The 19945-nt window shown below is 44.3% G+C and overlaps 1 protein-coding gene across 1 annotated transcript in view; it reads left to right on the forward strand.

Moving 5' to 3' along the window:
- The first annotated feature begins 398 nt into the window (after window positions 1-398).
- Window positions 399-19945, forward strand: part of LOC132393569 (E3 ubiquitin/ISG15 ligase TRIM25-like) — a 49062-nt gene continuing 29515 nt past the window's right edge. The window contains exons 1-4 of the mRNA XM_059968996.1: window positions 399-1058; window positions 13479-13574; window positions 17941-18171; window positions 19509-19531. Of these exons, the coding sequence (XP_059824979.1) occupies window positions 486-1058; window positions 13479-13574; window positions 17941-18171; window positions 19509-19531 (923 nt within the window). The 5' untranslated portion in view covers window positions 399-485. The remainder of the gene's footprint in view (window positions 1059-13478; window positions 13575-17940; window positions 18172-19508; window positions 19532-19945) is intronic.

The following is a 19945-nucleotide window of genomic DNA, read 5'->3' on the forward strand; positions in this document are numbered from 1 at the left end:
TATTCAGAACTGGAGGGTAAAACCTCAAAACTGAGGGGTGACCCTTTAGAACAAAGGTAAGGAAGATTTTTTTTTTTAGCCCAAATAGTGTATCTGTGGAATGTTCTGCCACAGACTGCAGTGGAGGCCAAGTCCGTGTGTATATTTAGGCAGAATTTGATTGTTTCCTGATCGGTCAAGGCATCAAATGATATGACAAGAAGGCAGGTATGTGTGGTTGAGTGGGATCCAGGATCAGCCATGATGGAATGGGCTGAATGGCCTAATTCTGCTCCTATGTCTTATGGTCTGATGACTCTCAAACCAACCTCCACATATATGCATGTTAATATGTGATATGGCTACATTATTACAGAACGCAAAGGGTTAAACTTCAGACCAACCCTGAAACTGAAGGGAAGTAGAATCACTTCCTGCAATAGCTGTTCTTCCTGGTCTGTTTATGCATTCCTGAACAAAATAGTTTCTCTCTCCGAGTAGGAAGAATGGAGACAGGGGTGTTAGCAGAAGAGCTGACCTGTAGTGTGTGTCTGGGGTTGTTCCAGGACCCCGTGGCATTGCCCTGCCAGCACAGTTTCTGTGCAAAATGTATCAACGATGCCTGGGACCATCCAAAGACTCCGAGTGGAGTCAGCTGCCCTCACTGCCGTCAGACCTTCAAACCCAGACCCAGCCTCGTGAAAAACCACACTCTGCAGAACATCGTGGAGAAATACAACCGGCACCCGCCTGTCGCTGCCACTTCTGCCCAGACGGTCCCCGTGATGTGTGAGTACTGTATCGACAATCCGACCCAGGCCGTGAAGACCTGTCTCAAATGTGAAACCTCCTTCTGCTCCCGCCACCTGCAGCCGCACTTGACGAAGCAAATTTACAAAGACCACTGCTTGATCGAGCCCACAGCCGACCTCACACGGAGACAGTGCCCAAGTCATCGGAAGGCCCTCGACTTCTACTGCGAGCAAGACGAGGTGTGTGTGTGCATGTCCTGCACCATCGTCGGGAATCACAAGTCCCACAGTCTGCTCAGTCTGGAGCAGGCGAAGGACAAACTCAAGGTGAGTCCAGTTTTGGAGAAACTGGAAACAAGAGTAAATACTTTCCTAGCCTCTGCGTCCCAGACGTCAGCATTACGATTAGGAAGTTAACTGCACTTCTTCAGCCACTGGTCTGGCCAGTCCAATGTCCCCTTCACCATCAGCTCAGATTACGTGCAGGTGCTGGGGACGTGGCCTGCATTTGTCGACACGTTCAACAAGAATTGGCTGGAGCAGACGAGGAAAGTAAAACAGAAACTGGGATCGTTGGGAGTGCACGCCCTATAAATAACTACGTAGAACCTGCTTTAAGGTGCTCTCAGGGCTGTTGTACTTGGTGCAGCTGTGGCCACTCCGGGCTGTCTTCACTTGTATTTGGGGATCCAGATGTTGTGGATCAGGCGTGCTCCAGTGCCCAAGTGTCTGGATAACAGTGGCCCACCTTTGTGTGTGGCTCCATCAGGCTGAGTACGGAGCCTGAATGTAATGTGGGTGCCATGTTTTTTAACTCCAAAACATAAAACTAATCGAATGAAAAACACAAAGAACCCGGGGATAAATGTGCTTACTTCATTTATAGTTTTAGTGAGGTGTGTCCATTGTCACTGACAAATTGTTTTGAAACACTGGTCCTTGAGAAGAGGCTTCTCAGCACACCAGCAGTGTGTGCGATTGTAGTAGAGGCTACTGGGAACACCTCTGGTCACTTTGTAGTGGCATCCACTGCTACCAAGGCATCTGTGTCCAGCAAAATTCACATGACTCCTCTTCCAAGGAGATGAAGTCTACTCCCAGGAATAGAGAGGCTGTTGGCACCTTCTGTACGTGTTGGCATCCTGAACAGTGCATGGCAAGCGGCTTGATCCTTTGGCCTTGGGAAATCCAGCCCTGCTTGAACTTTCTCAGCACACTTACATAATCCTTGTGCATCAATGGTGTGATCAGATTAAGCAATGCTTGTTTTAAAGAATTCATAATTGTCATGCACTGAGCCCATAATCTTCTCATCTTTTTAAGACTGTTTTGAGAATATGGAGATGTTCCTTGTCGTCCTTACTGGTAACAATGATGTCATCCGGGTAGTACCAAGTGCCTGGTCCATAGTTTTCTGCCAGAGTGCAGGTGCAGATGCTTTTCCAAAATTAAGCTTATTATAGCGATAAAGCCCTTTGTGCGTGTAAATGGTGAAAAACACTTTGGGCTCTTCTTCCATCTCTATCTTTAGGTAGGCCTCAGCTAAGTCCACTTTGCTGAAGTGTTACCCTCCTGAAAGATTTGTTCCTTGATCCTGGGCAGAGGGTATAGATTTACTTGCAGTGCTGGGTTGATGGCAAGCTTAAAATCACCACAGATCCTGACAGATCCATTCTTCTTGGCTACTGGGACCACTAGCGTTGCCCATGGGCTCTGCTCCAACTTGGAGAGAATAGCTCCAGCCTCCATGGGATCTAGCTCATTGGTTACTTATCACAGATTGTATAAGGAACTGGATGGGCTTTGTAGAACTTGGGTGTGGTATTTTCATTTAACACTATTTTACCAAAGCAGTACACACAAATGCTGGAGAAAATCCATAGGTCAGCCAGCATCTATAGAAATGAATAAAGAGTTGATGTTTTGGGCTGAGCCCATTCTTCTGGACTGGAAAGGAAGGAGGAAGACACCTGAGTATAAAGGTAGGGGAGGGGATGGAGAATAGATAGAAGGTGACAGTTGAAGCCAGGGAAAGGTACAGGGCTGGAGAGGAAAGAATCTGATAGGAGAGGAGAAAGGACCATAGGATAAAGAGAATGAGGAGGGGCACCAGGAGTAGGTAATTGGTAGGTGAGAAAAGGTAAGAGACCAGAGTGTGGAAAAGAAGAAGAGGGGAAGGGGATAGAAAGTATATTTTTACTGGATGGAGAAATCTATATTCATACCATCAGGTTGGAGGCTACCCGGTTGGAATGTAAGATGTTGCTTGTCCTCCCTGAGGTTGGCCTCAATGTGGCACAAGAGTAGACCATGGACTGACATGATGGAATGTGAAGGGAGATCAGAATTAAAATATTTGGCCATCAATATTTTCTGCTTTTGGTGAATGGAGTGGAGGTGCTCGATGAAGTGGTCACCCAACTTACAACAGGTCTCACCAAGGCCACCTCAGGAGCACCGACCACAGTAGATCTGCTGATGAAGTGCTGCATTATCTGGAAGGACAGCTGGTGCCTTGAATGGAGGTGAATGGGCAGCTTGCAGGGGTAAGTGCTGGGAGGCAAGTTAGTGGGATGGGACTAATGGAGAAAAGAATCGTGGAGGGAGGGCGGGGGGGTGGGGTTGGAAAGTAGGATCCCTTTGGAGATAGCAGAAGTTGCAGAGAATGATGTTTTGAATCTTGATGCTCATGGGGTGGTGGTAAGGACAAGAGGAACTCTTACACTGTTTAGGTAGCGGGAGCGAAGGCATTTCATTACTCGGGGTAAAATAGAAGCAAGACTGCGCAGGCACGTGACGTCAGCCAGTAGAACAGGAAAGGTTTAAAAAGAAGACCGCCATATCCAGCGGGCAGCGTTCGGAGTGGGCAGCAGAGTGAGAGGTAGCAGAGTGGTAGGCCTTTGCATTAACAGGCTTAGGTCGTAACGAGGTGAGGTAGGTCTACCTGTGTTAATTGTGGAAAGGAGGAAGTATGTGTGTGGGGGCAGTTTTCAGTGCTCGGTGTCAGATGTAGGAAGTCCTGGAGTCTCCCAGCCTCCTGGGTGGCCATATCTGCACCCCGTGTGTCGAGCTGTATCTCCTAAGGGACCACATAGGGAACTGGAGATCCATCTCGATGACCTTTGTCTGGTTAGGGAGAGTGAGGAGGTGATAGAGAGGAGTTATAGGCAGGTGGTCACACCAGGGCCACGGGAGACAGACAAGTAGGTCACAGTCAGGAGGAGGAAAGAGAAAAGTCAGGTACTGGAGAGTACCCCTGTGGCTGTACCCCTTGACAATAAGTACTCCTGTTTGAGTACTGTTGGGTGGAGACAGCCTACCTGGGGGAAGTAACAGCGGCCGTGCCTCTAGCACAGAGTCTGGCCCTGTGGCACAGAAGGGTAGGGAAGGGAAGAGAAAGGCAGTAGTGATGGGGGACTCAATAGTTAGGGGGTCAGACAGGCAATTCTGTGGATGCAGGAAAGAAACTCGAATGGTAGTTTGCCTCCCAGGTGCCAGGGTCCAAGATGTTTCAGATCGCGTCCAAGATATTCTGCAGAGGAAGGGAGAACAGCCAGAGGTCATGGTACATATTGGTACCAATGACATAGGTAGGAAAAGGGAAGAGGTCCTGAAAAAAGACTGCAGGGAGTTAGGAAGGGAGCGGAGAAGCAGGACTGCGAAGGTAGTAATCTCGGGATTACTGCCTGTGTCACCCGACACAGTGGAGGTGGAGGATAAATGTGTGGCTGAGGGATTGGAGCAGGGGGCAGGGATTCAGATTTCTGGATCGCTGGGACCTCTTTTGGGGCAGGTGTGACCTGTACAAAAAGGACGGGTTGCACTTGAATCCCAAGGGGACCAATATCCTGCCGGGGAGGTTTACTAAGGCTACTGGGGAGAATTTAAACTAGAATTGTTGGGGGGTGGGAACTGAACTGAAGAGACCGGGGAAGAGGTGGTTGGCTCACAAATAGAGAATGCTTGGAGACAGTGTGAGAGGGAGGATAGGCAGGTGATAGGGAAGGGACGCGCTAAGACAGACTGTTGGAGAAGTGTCTATTTTAATGCAGGGAGTGTTGTGAACAAAGCGGATGAGCTTAGAGCGTGGTTCAGTACTTGGAGCTATGATGTGGTGGCCATTACAGAGACTTGGATGGCTCAGGAACAGGAATTGTTACTTCAAGTGCCGGGTTTTAGATGATTCAGAAAGGACAGGGAGGGAGGCAAAAGAGGTGGGGGCGTAGCACTGTTATCAAGATAGTGTCACGGCTGCAGAAAAGTTGGACCTCATGGAGGGATTGTCTATGGAGTCTCTGTGGGTGGAGGTTAGGAACAGGAAGGGGTCAATAACTTTACTGGGTGTTTTTTATAGGCCGCCCAATAGTAACAGGGATATTGAGGAGCAGATAGGGTAACAGATCCTGGAAAAGTGTAATAATAAGAGTTGTTGTGATGGGAGATTTTAATTTCCCAAATATCAATTGGCATCTCCCTAGAGTGAGGGGTTTAGATGGGGTGGAGTTTGTTCGGTGTGTTCAGGAAGGTTTCTTGACACAATATGTGGATAAGCCTACAAGAGGAGAGACTGTACTTGATTTGGTATTGGGAAATGAACCTGATCAGGTGTCAGATCTCTCAGTGTGAGAGCATTTTGGAGATAGTGATCATAGTAAGGCTATCAGGCAGGAAATTGGAAGTTTATATTGGGAACAGAAGTTCTCGGGGAAAAGTATGGAAGAAATGTGGCAAACGTTCGGAGGATATTTGTGTGGAGTTCTGCATAGGTACTTTCCAATGAGACAGGGAAGTTATGGTAGGGTACAGGAACTGTGGTATACAAAGGCTGTAATGGATCTAGTCAAGAAGAAAAGAAAAACTTACAAAAGGTTCAGAGAGCTAGGTAATGTTAGAGATCTAGAAGAAAGTAAGACTAACAGGAAGGAGTTTAAAAAAAGATGTTAGGAGAACCAGAAGGGGCCATGAGAAGGCCTTGGCGGGCAGGATTAAGGAAAACCTCAAGGCATGCTACAAGTATGTGAAGAGCAAGAGCATAAGACATGAAAGAATAGGACCTATCAGGTGTGACAGTGGGAAAGTGTGTATGGAACCGGAGGAAATAGCAGAGGTACTTAATGAATACCTTACTTCAGTATTTACTATGGAAAAGAATCTTGGTGATTGTAGTGATGACTTGCAGCAGGCTGAAATGCTTGAGCATGTAGATATTAAGAAAGAGGATGTGCTGGAGCTTTTGGAAAGCATCAAGTTGGATAAGTCGCCAGGACCGGATGAGATGTACCCCAGGCTACTGTGGGAGGTGAGGGAGGAGATTGTTGAGCCTCTGGCAATGATCTTTGAGTCATCAATGGGGATGGGAGAGGTTCCAGAGGATTGCAGCTGTTGTTCCTTTATTCAAGAAAGGGAGTAGAGATAGCCCTGAACCAGTGAGTTTATAGACCAGTGAGTCTTATTTCAATGGTTGATAAGTTGAAAACTGGTAAGTAGATGGAGAAGATCCTGAGAGGCAGGAATTATGAACATTTGGAGAGGCATTATATGATTAGGAATAGTCAGCATGGCTTTGTCAAAGGCAGGTTGTGCCTTACAAGCCTGATTGAATTTTTTGAGGATGTGACTAAACAGATTGATGAAGGTAGAGCTGTAGATGTAGTGTATATGGATTTCAGCAAGGCATTTGATAAGGTCCCCTATGCAAGACTTATTGAGAAAGAAAGGAGGCATGGGATCCAAGGGGACTTTGCTTTGTGGATCCAGAACTGGCTTGCCCACAGAAGGCAAAGAGTGGTTGCAGACGGGTCATATCCTGCATTGAGGCCGGTCACCAGTGGAGTGCCTCAGGGATCTGTTCTGCGACCCTTGCTCTTTGTGATTTTTATCAATGACCTAGATGAGGAAGTGGAGAGATGGATTACTAAATTTGCTGATGACACAAAGGTTGGGGGTGTTGTGGATAGTGTGGAGGGCTGTCAGAGGTTACAGCGGGACATTGATAGGATGCAAAACTGAGTTGAGAAGTGGCAGATGGAGTTCAGCCCAGATAAGAGTGAAGTGGATCATTTTGGTAGGTCAAATATGATGGCAGAATATAGCATTAATGGTAAGACTCTTGCCAGGCCAGAGGGGCCTTGGCTTCCGAGTCCATATGACACTCAAAGCTGTTACACAGGTTCACTCTGGGGTTAAGAAGGCATACGGTGCATTGGCCTTCATCAATCGTGGGATTGAGTTTAAGAGCTGAGAGGTGTTACGTACCCCGTAACTGGGTGACTGACCAGCAGAGAAAGAAGAATCCGTTGGAGTCTGGTGGTACCAAACTAAAGGTGTTTATTAGTAAACTACACAATACAATATCAAAAATGCAAATATGCATATAAAACAAGTTAGCAGTAATAAACCTAAAAGTGTAGGAATAATAATAATCAATAATAAACAAGCTCTATCGATGTCTAGGGGTAAATGAATTGTCATAGGAAAGTATAGAGTTCAGTTCATAAATGCTGAAGTAGTTATGGTTGTTGTATTGAAATCGTTGGAGAGAGAGCGAGAGAGATGTAAGAGCAACAGCTACTGTGGCAAGCAAACCTTTTATGGCTTTCTTAATCCGTCGTGTCATTGTGGTCATTCAGTTATGATCCCTGTGGTCTTCAGCTAAACCGTTCTTCTATGGTGGACTCGTCACTCTGGCATGAGTGGACACACACAAGTCCCCACCGGCCCTGCTGTAACACTGTGAGCTTTACTGACCGATCTCCTGGTTCGGTCTCCGAAGCCCCCACCTTTCTGTGGGTTCCCAACACTCAGTCAGTGTCCACTGGTGTGTCTGAAGGGTGTCTCTCCAGACCTGTCTTTTATCCCCACTCACGGGGTCTCAGCTATCCATCAACTCTGAATGACTGTGTCCATCAAATCAGGCCACTCCTCCTATCTCCTGAGGAATGTTAACGAGCAAAGTAAAGTCCTTGTAGTGAAAGGTAAATAATCCAGGAAGAGTCATAATACAGTAAATCAACAGTCTCTCTCCCCTCTTATCTGTAGCAGATGTTCTTGCCTGGGCTTTATCTCTCTCTCTCAATAGCAGCATAACAACAGCAACAGTTCGTATTTCTCGGGGGGGTGGGGAATGGTTAACTCTGCACCCCATTGTCCATCAGGTCTGTCCATCACTCATAACAGAGGTAATGTTGCAGCTATATAGGACCCTGGTCAGACCCCACTTGGTTAACTGTGCTCAATTCTCGTCTCCTCACTACTGGAAACCATAGCAAGGGTGCAGAGGAGATTTACAAGGATGTTGCCTGGATTGGGGAGCATGCCTTGTGAGAATAGGTTAATTGAACTCAGCCTTTTCTCCTTGGAACTATAGAGGATGAGAGGTGACCTGATAGAGGTGTACAAGATAATGAGAGGCATTGATCATGTGGATAGTCAGAGGCTTTTCCCCAGGGCTGATGGGGAGGCATGGGATCCAAGTGGACATTGCTTTGTGGATCCAGAACTGGCTTGCCCACAGAAGGGAAAGTGTGGTTGTCGACAGTTCATAGTCTGCATGGAGGTCAGTGACCAGTGGTGTGCCTCAGGGATCTGTTCTGGGACCCTTACTCTTTATAAATGACCTGGATGAAGAAGTGGAGGGATGGATTAGTAAGTTTGCTGATGAAACAAAGGTTGGGGGTGTTGTGGATAGTGTGGAGGGCTGTCAGAGGTTACAGCATGACATTGATGTGATGCAAAACTGGGCTGTGATGTGGCAGATGGACTTCACCCAGATAAGGGTGAGGTGGTTCATTTTGATAGGTCAAATATGATGGCATAATATAGTATTAATGGTAAGATTCTTGGTATTATGGAGGATTGAGGGTTCTTGGGGTCCGAGTCCAAGAACACTCAAAGCTGCTACGCAGGTTGACTCTGTAGTTAAGAAGGTGTATTGGCCTTCATTAATTTTGGAATTGGATTTAGGAGCCAAGAGGTAATGTTGCAGTTATATAGGAGCCTGGTCAGACCCCACTTGGAGCACTGTGCTCAGTTCTGGTCACCTCACTACAGGAAGGATGTGGAAGCCATAGAAAGGGTGCAGAGGAGATTTACAAGGATGTTGCCTGGTTTGGGGAACATGCCTTGTGAGAATAGGTTAATTGAACTCAGCCTTTTCACCTCGGAGTGACGGAAGATGAGAGATGACCTGATAGAGGCGTATAAGATGATGAGAGGCATTGATCGTGTGAGTCGTCAGAGGCTTTTTCCCAGGGCTGAAATGGTTGCCACATGAGGACACAGGTTTAAGATGCTGGGTGTCACATACCCCGTGATTGGGTTAATGAACCAGCAGAAATGGAAAACACTCTGGAGCCTGGTATTACTATAAACTAATAGTGTTTATTAGTAAACTAAGCAATACAGTCATATAAATGCAAATAAATCAAACAGGTTAGCAATGATATAGATACATATGTGTGTGGAAATAGGAATGAAACTAGGCTCCTCCAAACCTAGGGGTAAATGAATACAGTCTTACGATGCGATGAAGAGAGTTCAGTTCAGTTCGAGGTAGTTCGTGGAGTAATGTTGGAGAGAGAGCTGTTGCTGTCAATCTTCCTGTTGTAGTCACCGACTATGACCATAGCTCGTACAACCGTTCTTCAGTGGTGGAATTATCACCCAGGGAAGGGTGGACACACAAATAATTCCCCACAGGTCACGCCTTTTCACACTGAGAGCCACTGCTGGATTTCCCCAAATCAATCCTCCAAAACCCCACCTTCACGTGGGTGCCCAAAGCTCGTTCAGTGCCCGACACTGTGTGTGCCTCGTGGTGTGTCCTGGTGTGTAACAGTGGATCTGCTTTTTATCTCCACATGTTGCCGACACCAGCTCCGCCCTCCTCATTCTGCAGACTCTCTACAGGCAGGCAAGTGACTTCGGAGAAAGGTGAACAATCAGCAGAGGAACCATAACACCATTCTTGTGAGCAGTTTCTGTCTGTCTCTCTCTCATTGTGTTAGATGCCTCCCCCTCTCTCTCTTAATAGCAGCACAGTTCCTAGGGTCTCTCCTGGACCCCTTTCCAATCTAGGGTGACCCCTAACACTGGGGAGTAGGTACAGAGCAGATGTCGGGGTAAATTTTTTATTCAGAGAGTGGTGAGTGCATGGAATGGGCTGCTGGCAATGGTAGTGGAGTTGATACGATAGTGTCTTTTAAGAGACTTTTGGATAGGTACATGGAGCTTAGAAAAATAGTGAGCTATGAGTAACCCTCGTGATTTCTAAGGTAAGGAAATGTCGGCACAACTTTGTGGGCCGAAGGGCCTGTATTTTGCTGTAGGTTTACTATGTGTTTATTTTCTATGTTAAGATAGGGTGAGTATGGACATTTGGGAAATGATGTTTGGGTGAGGGCTGCATCAATGGTTCTGTCTCTAATGTCCTGGAAAGGAAAGCCTCATCCTGGGATGAAGGAACTGTGAAAAGGGAAAAGCTGTTTTTCAGGAGACAAGGTTAGAAGAAGCACATTCAAGTTAGCCATGGTGATTGGTAAGTTTATAAAATATGTCAATTGACAGTTTGTCTCCAAAGATGGAGATAGAGAGATGGAGAAAGAAGATGGAGGTATCAGAAATGTGCCAAGTGAAGTTAAGGGCAGGGTGGGAGTTGGAGGCATAGCTGATAAAATTGAGCTCAGCTTGGCACATGAAGCAGCAACCATGCAGTTGTCAATGTAATCGAGGAAGAGTTGTGGAGCATTAGCGAGAAGGGCTTGGAACATGGACTGTTCTAAGTAGCCAATGAAAAGGTAGGTATAGCTGGGCCTTTGTAGGTGCACATGGCTCCTACTTGAATGTGAAGAAAGTGGGAGGAGCTGAAGGAAAAATTGTTGAGGATGAGGACCAGTTTGGCAAGATGGAGGATGGTGGTGGCAGAGGGATTTGGTTGATTCTTATATTAATTTTTCCAAACCATCCTTGAATACTGCTGTGGCATCATCAAGTACTTAAGTCACTCTCTGTTGAATCTATTGCAGAGGATGTGGCATGCAAATTGTGGACGGATCTTCAATCAAATTTTAATTGGTAATGTCATTCCACTCTTCGAGAAGGGAGAGAGACAGGAGAAAGGAGAGTATGGGCCTGTTAGTCTGACCTCAGTGCTTAGGAAGATGTTGCTGTTGATAAATAAGAATGAGGTCTCAGGATACTTCGAGGCACATGATAAAAAAAGCCATAGTCAGCATGGTTTCCTCTAGGGTAAATTCTGTTTGACAAATCTGCTGGAATTATTTGAAGAAATAACAAACAGGATAGACAAAGGAAAATCGATTAATGTTGTGTACTTGGATTTTCACAGGGCATTTGATAAAGTGCCACACATGAGGCAGCTTAACAAGCTACGAGCCCATGATATTACTGGAAAGTTTCTAGCATGGATAAAGCAGTGGCTGATGGTGGGAGGCAGACAGTGGGAATAAAGGGAGCTATTTCTGGCTGGCTGCTGGTGACCTGTGGTGTTTCACAGGGGTCTGTGTTAGAACCAATTTTTTAATGTTGTATGTTAATGATTTGAATGATAGAATTGATGGCTTTGTTGTAAAGTTTGCAGACGATATGAAGGGCATGTAGCTTTGAAGAATTAATGAGGCTACAGAAGGACTTAGATTAGGAGAATGGGCAAAGAAATGGTAGATGGAATACATTGCCGGGAAGTGTGTATGGTCTTGCATTTGGTAGAAAAAAATGAAAGGATTGACTATTTCTTAATTGGAGAGAACATTCAAAAAAGTCTGAGGTGCCAAGAGACTAGGGAGTCCTTGTGCAGGATTCTCTAAAGGTTAATTTGCAGGTTGAATCTGTGGTGAGGAAGGCAAATGTTAGCATTGGTTTCAAGAGGACAAAAATATAAAGGCAAGGATGTAAAGCTTTACAAAGCATTGGTGAGGCCTCACTTGAAGTGCTGTGAGCAGTTTTGGGCCCCGTATCAGAGAAGGGATGTGCTGAAACTGGAGAGGGTTCAAAGGAGGTTCACAAAAATGATTCCAGGATTGAATGGCTTGTCATGTGAAGAGTGTTTGTTGGCTGTGGGCCTGTATCCACTGGAATTCAGAAGAATGAAGGATGACCTCATCGAAAGCTATTGAATGGTAAAAGACCATGATAGAATGGATGTGCAGAGGATGTTTCCTATGGTGAGAGAACCTAAGACCAACGGACTCAACCTCAAATTAGAAGGGTGTCCTTTTAGAATGAATGAGGAGGAATTTCTTTAGCCAGACACTGGTGAATCTGTGGAATTTGTTTCTACAGGCAGCTGTGGAGGCCAAGTCTTTATGTATATTTAAGGCAGAGGTTGATAGATTCTTGATTGGTCAGGACATGAGGGGATATGGTAGGAAGGCAGGAGACTGGGGCTGAGGGGAAAATTGAATCAGCCAGGATGACATAGTGGATCAGAATCAATGGGCCAAATGGCCAAATTCTGCTCCTGTATCTTACTGTCTTATGGTAGTGCTCTCAGCCACTCGTTACCCCACAATGTTGGCCCTCTTGTTTTTACCACATACAAGCTCAATTTGGTCTGTTGTTTATTGTATTTCACTGTGACTCATGCCATTTCCACCGGAGTTACCTTTCCTCCAGTGTAAGTCCTTTGCTGGATACCTGCAGGCTTCAGTTTAGTATCTTTGAAATGCTGATCACATTCACTTTGTTGAATGACTGAAACAGCTGAGTCAGTGTCCAATTCCATTTTCATTAATTTGCTGTTCACTTCTAGTGTAAGCCATATTGCTTGTCTGTTGTTGTTTTCACACTGTAACTCTAAAGGCTACTTAGTCCTGTGTCACTCTCATCATTAGATTTTTCAACAGCATGCAGATTAGTTGCTTTAATAGTGAAAGCTAATTTCAAGCTTAATTGTCATTCCACCATCCATGAATACCCGTGAATACAGCTAAACAAAACAGTATTACTCCAGGACAAAGGTACAGCACGCAATATCAACAGTCATAAATGGCACAAGGCACATATCACACATTTAAGACAGCAGTAAAATATAGTCATGAGAAAAGATATATAGTCCAAGTCCCTGAGTCCATGAATATTGCAACAGGCTACATTCAAACACAATACAGCTTGTCTTCTGCTGAATGAACACTAGGGGCAGCACTGACACTGCACCCCACCACCTCTGTGCCTCTCTCTTGGACAGCTGCAGACAGGAGATATCACAGCTTGAGCCCTAATCTGAGGTCTCATTCCCCTGCTGCCCGCCAATAAACCATTGAACCAGACATTCTGTATACCACATTACCAACGTCCAACAGGGTCTTTTGATCACAAGAAAAGTGACTAAGACGAGTACTCACTGTTAGACTGTACACCGACTATACACACTGACTCCGACGCCTCTCTGATGCAGGCAACAGCACGAACTGCACCTTGTCCAGCTCCTTAAGATTCTCCGCCAATGAGCAAGTCGCCGCTGGGCTAGACCTGCATTACCTTATGTTCTTAAAATCCAGCAGGGACTTCTGATTGTAAAATAAAATGCCTGAAAAAGATAGTAACACCTTTGGTTGGCTCCGTAGAAGCTGCTGCATCTGAGCATACTGCCATCTTACCGAGATGTGATTCATGCTGTCCTCGTCTCAATGGCGTCCTCAAAGCATCATACGAGAGTGTGCCAGCTTTCATTCTGAGTTCCTCTAGAGAAACTTGCTGACTGAAGTACTTCTGTCTTTTTTTATTTTCCAGGAGAAGTTGAAGAACAGTGTTGAGAATATTCAAACGATTCAGAAAGAATGGTCACGTGAACAGGAAGATCTGAAGCAATCAGAAATTGAAGTAAAGGTAGGGAAAACTGCACAACTGGATTTAAAGAGGATTTTCTTTGGAGTGGTGGATATCAGAATTAGAATCAGGTTCATTGTAACTGACATAGATGATGTGAAATTTGTTGTTTTGTGGCAGCAATACAGTGCAAAGATATAAAATTATTACAAATTACAAAATAAATATTGCAAGGAAAGGAATAATCAGGTAGTGTTCATTTGTTCATGAACCAGTCAGAATTCTGGTGGCAGAGGGCAAGAAGCTGTTCCTGAATCATTGTGTGTGTCTTCAGGTTCCTCTACCTACTCCTTGATGGTAGTAACGAGAAGAGGGCATGTCCCAGGTGATGAGGGTCTTTAGTGATGGATACCGGCTGAATGGTGAGGAGGGTTGTTTCCATGATGGAGCTGGCTGTGTCTTGAAGTAGAGAGAATGGGAAAGCTGAACCACTTGGTCTGTATCCTGGATGATATTGTGATCATCATCTGTTTGCCATGGGAGTGATCAGTTCATCCCCATGACGACATTGGACATGATGCCCTGACTTACCTGGGCATTTCTGAACCTCACTAGTGAGGCTACTCAGGAAATTCAGTGAGGCTGAGGGAAGGAAGGAATTTGTTCTGATAAAGCCAGAACATCGGAGCATAAACCCTGGCCTTTCCTGGTGCTCACCTTGAGACACAGAGTCAGGTGGACTGACAGTTGGCCCGTGATGTATCAAACTGATTAAGCTAATGGTACCTAATCCCTTCTACCTGCATGTGGTCCCTCTCCCATCATCCTCTGCATATTCAGGTGGCCATCTGAGAGCCTCTTAAATGCCCCATAGCATTTCTCTAAACCAGGGGATCTTGAGAAATGGCTCAGACATGTTGAGAGATTTAGGACTGCAAGCAGTCCACTTGGGCTTCAGAACAGCATCACTGATATACTACATGGGAGACAAAGCATATGACATCATGGATGGTTTAGGACTGACAGATGCTCTAAGAAAGGAGTATAAAATGGTGCAGGAGAATTTCAACGAAAATTTCACAACAAAGTGGCAAAGGGCAAAGTTCGACTCCAGAAACCAGGAGCCAGATGAAAGTGTAAATGACTTCATCACAGCATTGTCTGCCCTGTCAGACAACTGTGCATATGGAAATCTGAGAGATGAGCTCATGAGAGACAGACACGAGAAAATCTGCAGATGATGGAAATCCAAAGCAACACCTGATGCTGTCTGGCCTGCTGAGTTCCTGTAGCATTTCGTGTGCAACTTTGGACACAGGATTGTTGCCGGGCTACTAGATACCAAATTGGAAGAGAGACTTCAGTTGCAGGCAAATCTGACACTAGAGAAAGTTTTTATGATGGGCAGAGTGAGATTGTTCATCAGCAGCAGGCAGAACTTGGGAACAGATACGATGCTGAGGTAAAGCTAGAAGGTGTACGAAAAGAAGGGTACAAACAAGGTGCAGTCGGAAAACTACAGAAAGAGGTGACAGCAGAGCTTAGCTCAAACAAAACAGAGAAGCGAAATAAAGAGCTGGTAAATTGTCCAACTGGAGGAGATGCATCAAGGATCTAGTAAAAGAAGTGAAAGGCATTCGATTTGGCCATTATAAAAGCCTGTTTCACTCAAAAACGATTTTCAGGAGGTGAAAGAAGGCCATGATTCGGAGAAAGAGAGAGCTTTCCTTGGGCACTGTATTCAATTAGACAGTGCTGGAGTACTGTGGTTCATTTGCAAAATGAGGTACTGATGTTCAAAATGGACACTGGGTCATCCCCAGGTATCTGTTCAGAAAAGAAAACAGGCATTACGCTAAACCCAGCAAAGGAAGTGCTCATGGGACCAGGGAAACATCAGCTCAGTGTGAAAGGAATGTTATTACTTCCATCTGTAAAAATGAGAAACACTTAAAAGAGGATGTCTATGTTGTTCAGAACCTCTTCTCACCACAACATGTCATCGAGAAGTTTAACTTCATTGCAAGGTAGGATTTGCTTTACAATGTTCAGTGACAGGAGGAATACACAGAATTGTATTGTTCACTACCCTGAGGGTTCTGAAAGATGAGTGCTTTATCTAATTGAGGCCAGGAGAGAGGCTCTACTCTCTAACCACAGCGAGGTGTATACCAGTCCCATTAGTATGGGAACAAAGTCAAAGCTAAACTTGAGAGAATGAAGGCACCTGGCAGCATAACTAGAGGGCATGGACTGATTGATGGTGTGTGGGTATTGTTCCTGTCCCCAAGCCAGATGCCACAGTGAGGATCTGTAATGATCATCTAACAAAACCTAATGACACAGTGAGGTGGGAGATGTTTATTCTGCCCTCTGTTGAGCACATATTGAGTATGCTGGGTGCAGCAAAGTTCTTCACCAAACTAGATGCATACTCAGGATTCTGGCAGATCCATTTAACTCCTTGAGTCCCAGAAGCTCAACCTTTATCATGCCTTATGGACACTAAGCCTTCAAGAGACTCCCTTTTGGCGTCTCAATCAGCCGTTCAAGTCTTTCAGATGAGGATGAGTCAAATTTTGGATGGATTGGAATGAGTAGTCTGCCACATGGATGGTATACGCATCTTTGGAGGCTGAAGTGAGGAACATGACAACTGAGTGGAAGCTGTCTTGGAGAAGCCGAAACAGGCTGGAATCACCCTAAGCAAAAAGAAGTGTGAATTTTCAACACGTACCAACAAGCTGGATGAACTCAGCAGGTCGGGCAGCATCTGTTGAAAGGAGCAGTCAATGTTTTGGGCCGAGATCCTTCGTCAGGACTGAAGTAGGGGGCAGGGGTCCTATAAAGAAGGTTAGGGAGGAGGAAAGTGTAGGTGAAAAGCCAATCAGAGGAAAGATCAAGGGATGGGGAAGGGGAAGCAGGGAGGGGATAGGCCGGAGAGGTGAAGAAGGAATGTAAGGGGAAAGCACTATGGGTAGTAGAAGAAGGCAGAATCATGAGATAGGCAGCTAGAAGAGGAGGCAGAGTGAAAGTGTGATGGGGGAAGAGAGAGGGAGGGAATTACCAGAAGTTGGAGAATTTGATGTTCATACCAAGGGGCTGGAGACTATCCAGACGGTATATGAGGTGTTGCTCCTCCAACCTGAGTTTGGCCTCATATGGCAGTAGAGGAGGCCATGTATGGACATGTCTGAATGGGAATGTGAAGGAGAGTTGAAGTGGGTGGCAACTGGGAGATCCTGTCTCTTGTGGCAGACGGAGCGGAGGTGCTCAAAAAAAAAACTGAAAAAAAAACATATTAACACTTATTTTCTCTTATTATTGACATACTGCTTAGCTTTGTTAATCGGTTATTTGCTAATTTAATTCTTTATTGTATATAATGACATATTGACTTAATGTATTTTTTTGTTAATCTTCAATAATAATTAGTAAAAAGATTTTACAATGAAATGAAATAAATTTCAGTTGAATAGCCTGCATGCTGCTGTGCTCTCTGCACTCTCCCTCAATATCAAGCACAACCGTATTAATAAAGATATTGATGGCCTATCTTCTCATTTTATATTCTTATAAACTTTGCTCCTGCCTCCCTTCAGACCCCACACTCCAGTGAAAACAAGTGTAGTTTGTCCATTTATAGCCCATTCCCTGTGATCCAGGCACTCTCCACGTGCTTCCTATAATGGGGATGACCAAAGCTGTACACAGTTCTCTGGATGCAGCCTAACCAGAGTTCCACAAATCCGCAACAGAACTTTCTGACTCTTAAATTCGATGCCTTGACTAATAAGGGAAAGCATGCTGTACACCTTATTTACAAGCCTATCAGCTTGCATGGCTATTGTGAAGGATATCAAGGTTTTATGAAGCACATGTGGGGATAGGGGCGAGTGTCGGAGAGAGAAAGAGTGGCAGGAGAAAGGAAGGAGGAACCAAGAGACTGAACCAGCATGGTTTGGACCTCTTGTATCAAATTGCTAACATACTATTCAAATTTCATTACTTAAATTAGCCAATAAGTGTCCTTATTCATGTAATGTGATACCTAAAAAGCTTTCAGAAAGTTAGAGGAATTGTAACCACTAAAAAAAACACTGAACAATTACGTATGCATAGGTAATTATATAAAAACACAAACAAACATAAGAAAGTTAAACTACATGGAAAATAACAATTATATAGGCCAACCCAACAATGTCCTAGTACATTTTAAACACTGTATAACTGTAATTCTTCCCCCTTCCTTTCCAGTCCTGAAGAAGGATCTCAGCCTGAAATGTCGACTGTTTATTCCTTTGCATAGATGTTGCCTGACTTGCTGAGTTCCTCCAGCATTTTGTGCTTGTTGCTTTAGCTTTCCAGCGTCTGTAGAATTTCTCATGCCTAAAATCATAAGTTGTTGTTGTGGTTGGATCTTCAGAGACACAGTAAGGAAATGAAGGAAAAACTATTGGCAGCTTTCTCAGAATGGAGGAAGCAGTTGGAAGACGATGAAAAATTGGCACTGAAGATGATTGATGAAGAAGAGAATCGAGCACTCTGCCAGATCAAGAGCTCCTCTGATTCACTGTTGAAGAAAATGGAAGAAATTCAAATAATAGACAAGGAAGCCCAGGGTCAAGTGGTGGAGGATCCTCTCTTCTTCATTCAGGTACTCATTGTGATCCACCCATCTACACACAGTAGCCACTGTATTAGATACACCTGTACGCTTGTTCATTAATGCAAATATCTAATCAGCTAATCATGTGGCAGTAACTCAGTGCGTAAAAGCATGCAGACATGGTCAACCGACCTGCTATGACGCTGCCTTTTCCTAGGGTGCCCTCTTAGCTGTGTGAAGCACCACAGATCTTAACTTATTTGAAAGGAGGCAGAAAAATAGAGAAGTGAGTTTAAATCAAAATATAGTCGAATCGTATGTAATTAATAATTATTATGGATATTTATAAATATACACAGATGCTTCAAAAATGGTAATGGTAGATTAGGGGGTAGGATTAGTAGTGCCTGAAAAAGCAGGTGAGGATGCATGATGATTTCTCAGTGTGGACAGGTGAAATGACAGCTGGATTGTGACCTTTGCAGAGGGGTGGAGGAAGGGAGACTGATGAGAGTTGTAAAATTGTCTATTTCAAGCACAACTATCAGGAGTCAAGAAGATTTCCATCCTGAGGCAGGACCAGACATTATGTGTGAGACAATACAAACCTTATCTAGATTTAGAACACAGGGACTATGTATATGTTTTATGTGGATTCCAGCACATGTTGGTATTGGAGGGAAGGAGCAAGAGAGTAAATTAGGGAAGAGACAACTAGATAAATAGATGGCAATATTCAAATAAATTACAGTAAAGGAGAATTGAAAAACATTGTTAAAAGTGGAATCAAAAATGTGGAGAAAGTCAGATGAAGAGAGAACAGGAAGGTATCTTTATACCATCCAGAAAGAATTGGGGTGGTCAAGGAATGCAGGAAAGAGGAGGTGATGATATAGTATCAAGATTGAAGTTTGGCACACAGGGTTAAATAGAACATTGTTTTTAACGAAGAAACACAATACTGTAATGGGAGGTATCAGCTTTGTGATAAGTAGAAACGGTTGAGCATGTACTGGTGAGGTGTCCAAGGTATAATTAAGAGAGGGGATGGTTGATTTTAAAGTTATCATGGAATAAAATACAATTTAACATTAATGATATTTTGCACAATAGATCACAGGAACATTGCTTTAAATATGTAGTGCAGAATACAGGTGTTTTTATAGAATTTGATACAATACGTAGGACTTCAATATCCTGACTCACCCTGCAGTTTCGAAGAAGGCAGTAATGCACCTTGAAACTGTTTGCAAACCACCATAAACCTCAGAAGAACTGAGCTGCTGCATTCAGAGACACGGACTCACTCTGAAAGTTCTCCGCGCTGAATTATAGATCCACTTCTTTTCATTGATTTTAATTGATTAATTGTTTTTTATTGACAGGATGTGAAGCAGCTTCTTTCGAGGTGAGTCTCATTGTGTGGAACGTGCTGCTGGTGATGGGATTTATTTATCAGTTATTTATTGATTATAATGATTTGTTTTTTGTGTATTTTGCATAGTTTGACTTCAGTTGCACATTGGCTGTTTGCCTATGTTTATGCATAGTTTTACATTGATTCTATTGTGTTTCTTTGTTCCTACTGTGAAAGCCTGCAAGAAAATGAATCTCAGGGCAGGATATGGTGACATGTACACACCTTGATAATAAATCTGTTGTTTGAAGTTTGAAAATAGGTCCTGAGTTATTCAAGACTTTGGCAGTCCTCCTCTTTTGTTTTGTCTCTTGTTCCTAACTTTCCTTGTTTTGTTTAACCCTCTGATTCTCTGTGATCCTGTGCTTGGGTGCGAAGATGCAGTATGACACACTGCTAAAACCA

The sequence above is a fragment of the Hypanus sabinus genome, chromosome 4, assembly GCF_030144855.1.
Source record: "Hypanus sabinus isolate sHypSab1 chromosome 4, sHypSab1.hap1, whole genome shotgun sequence".
Classification (NCBI taxonomy): Eukaryota; Metazoa; Chordata; class Chondrichthyes; order Myliobatiformes; family Dasyatidae; genus Hypanus; species Hypanus sabinus.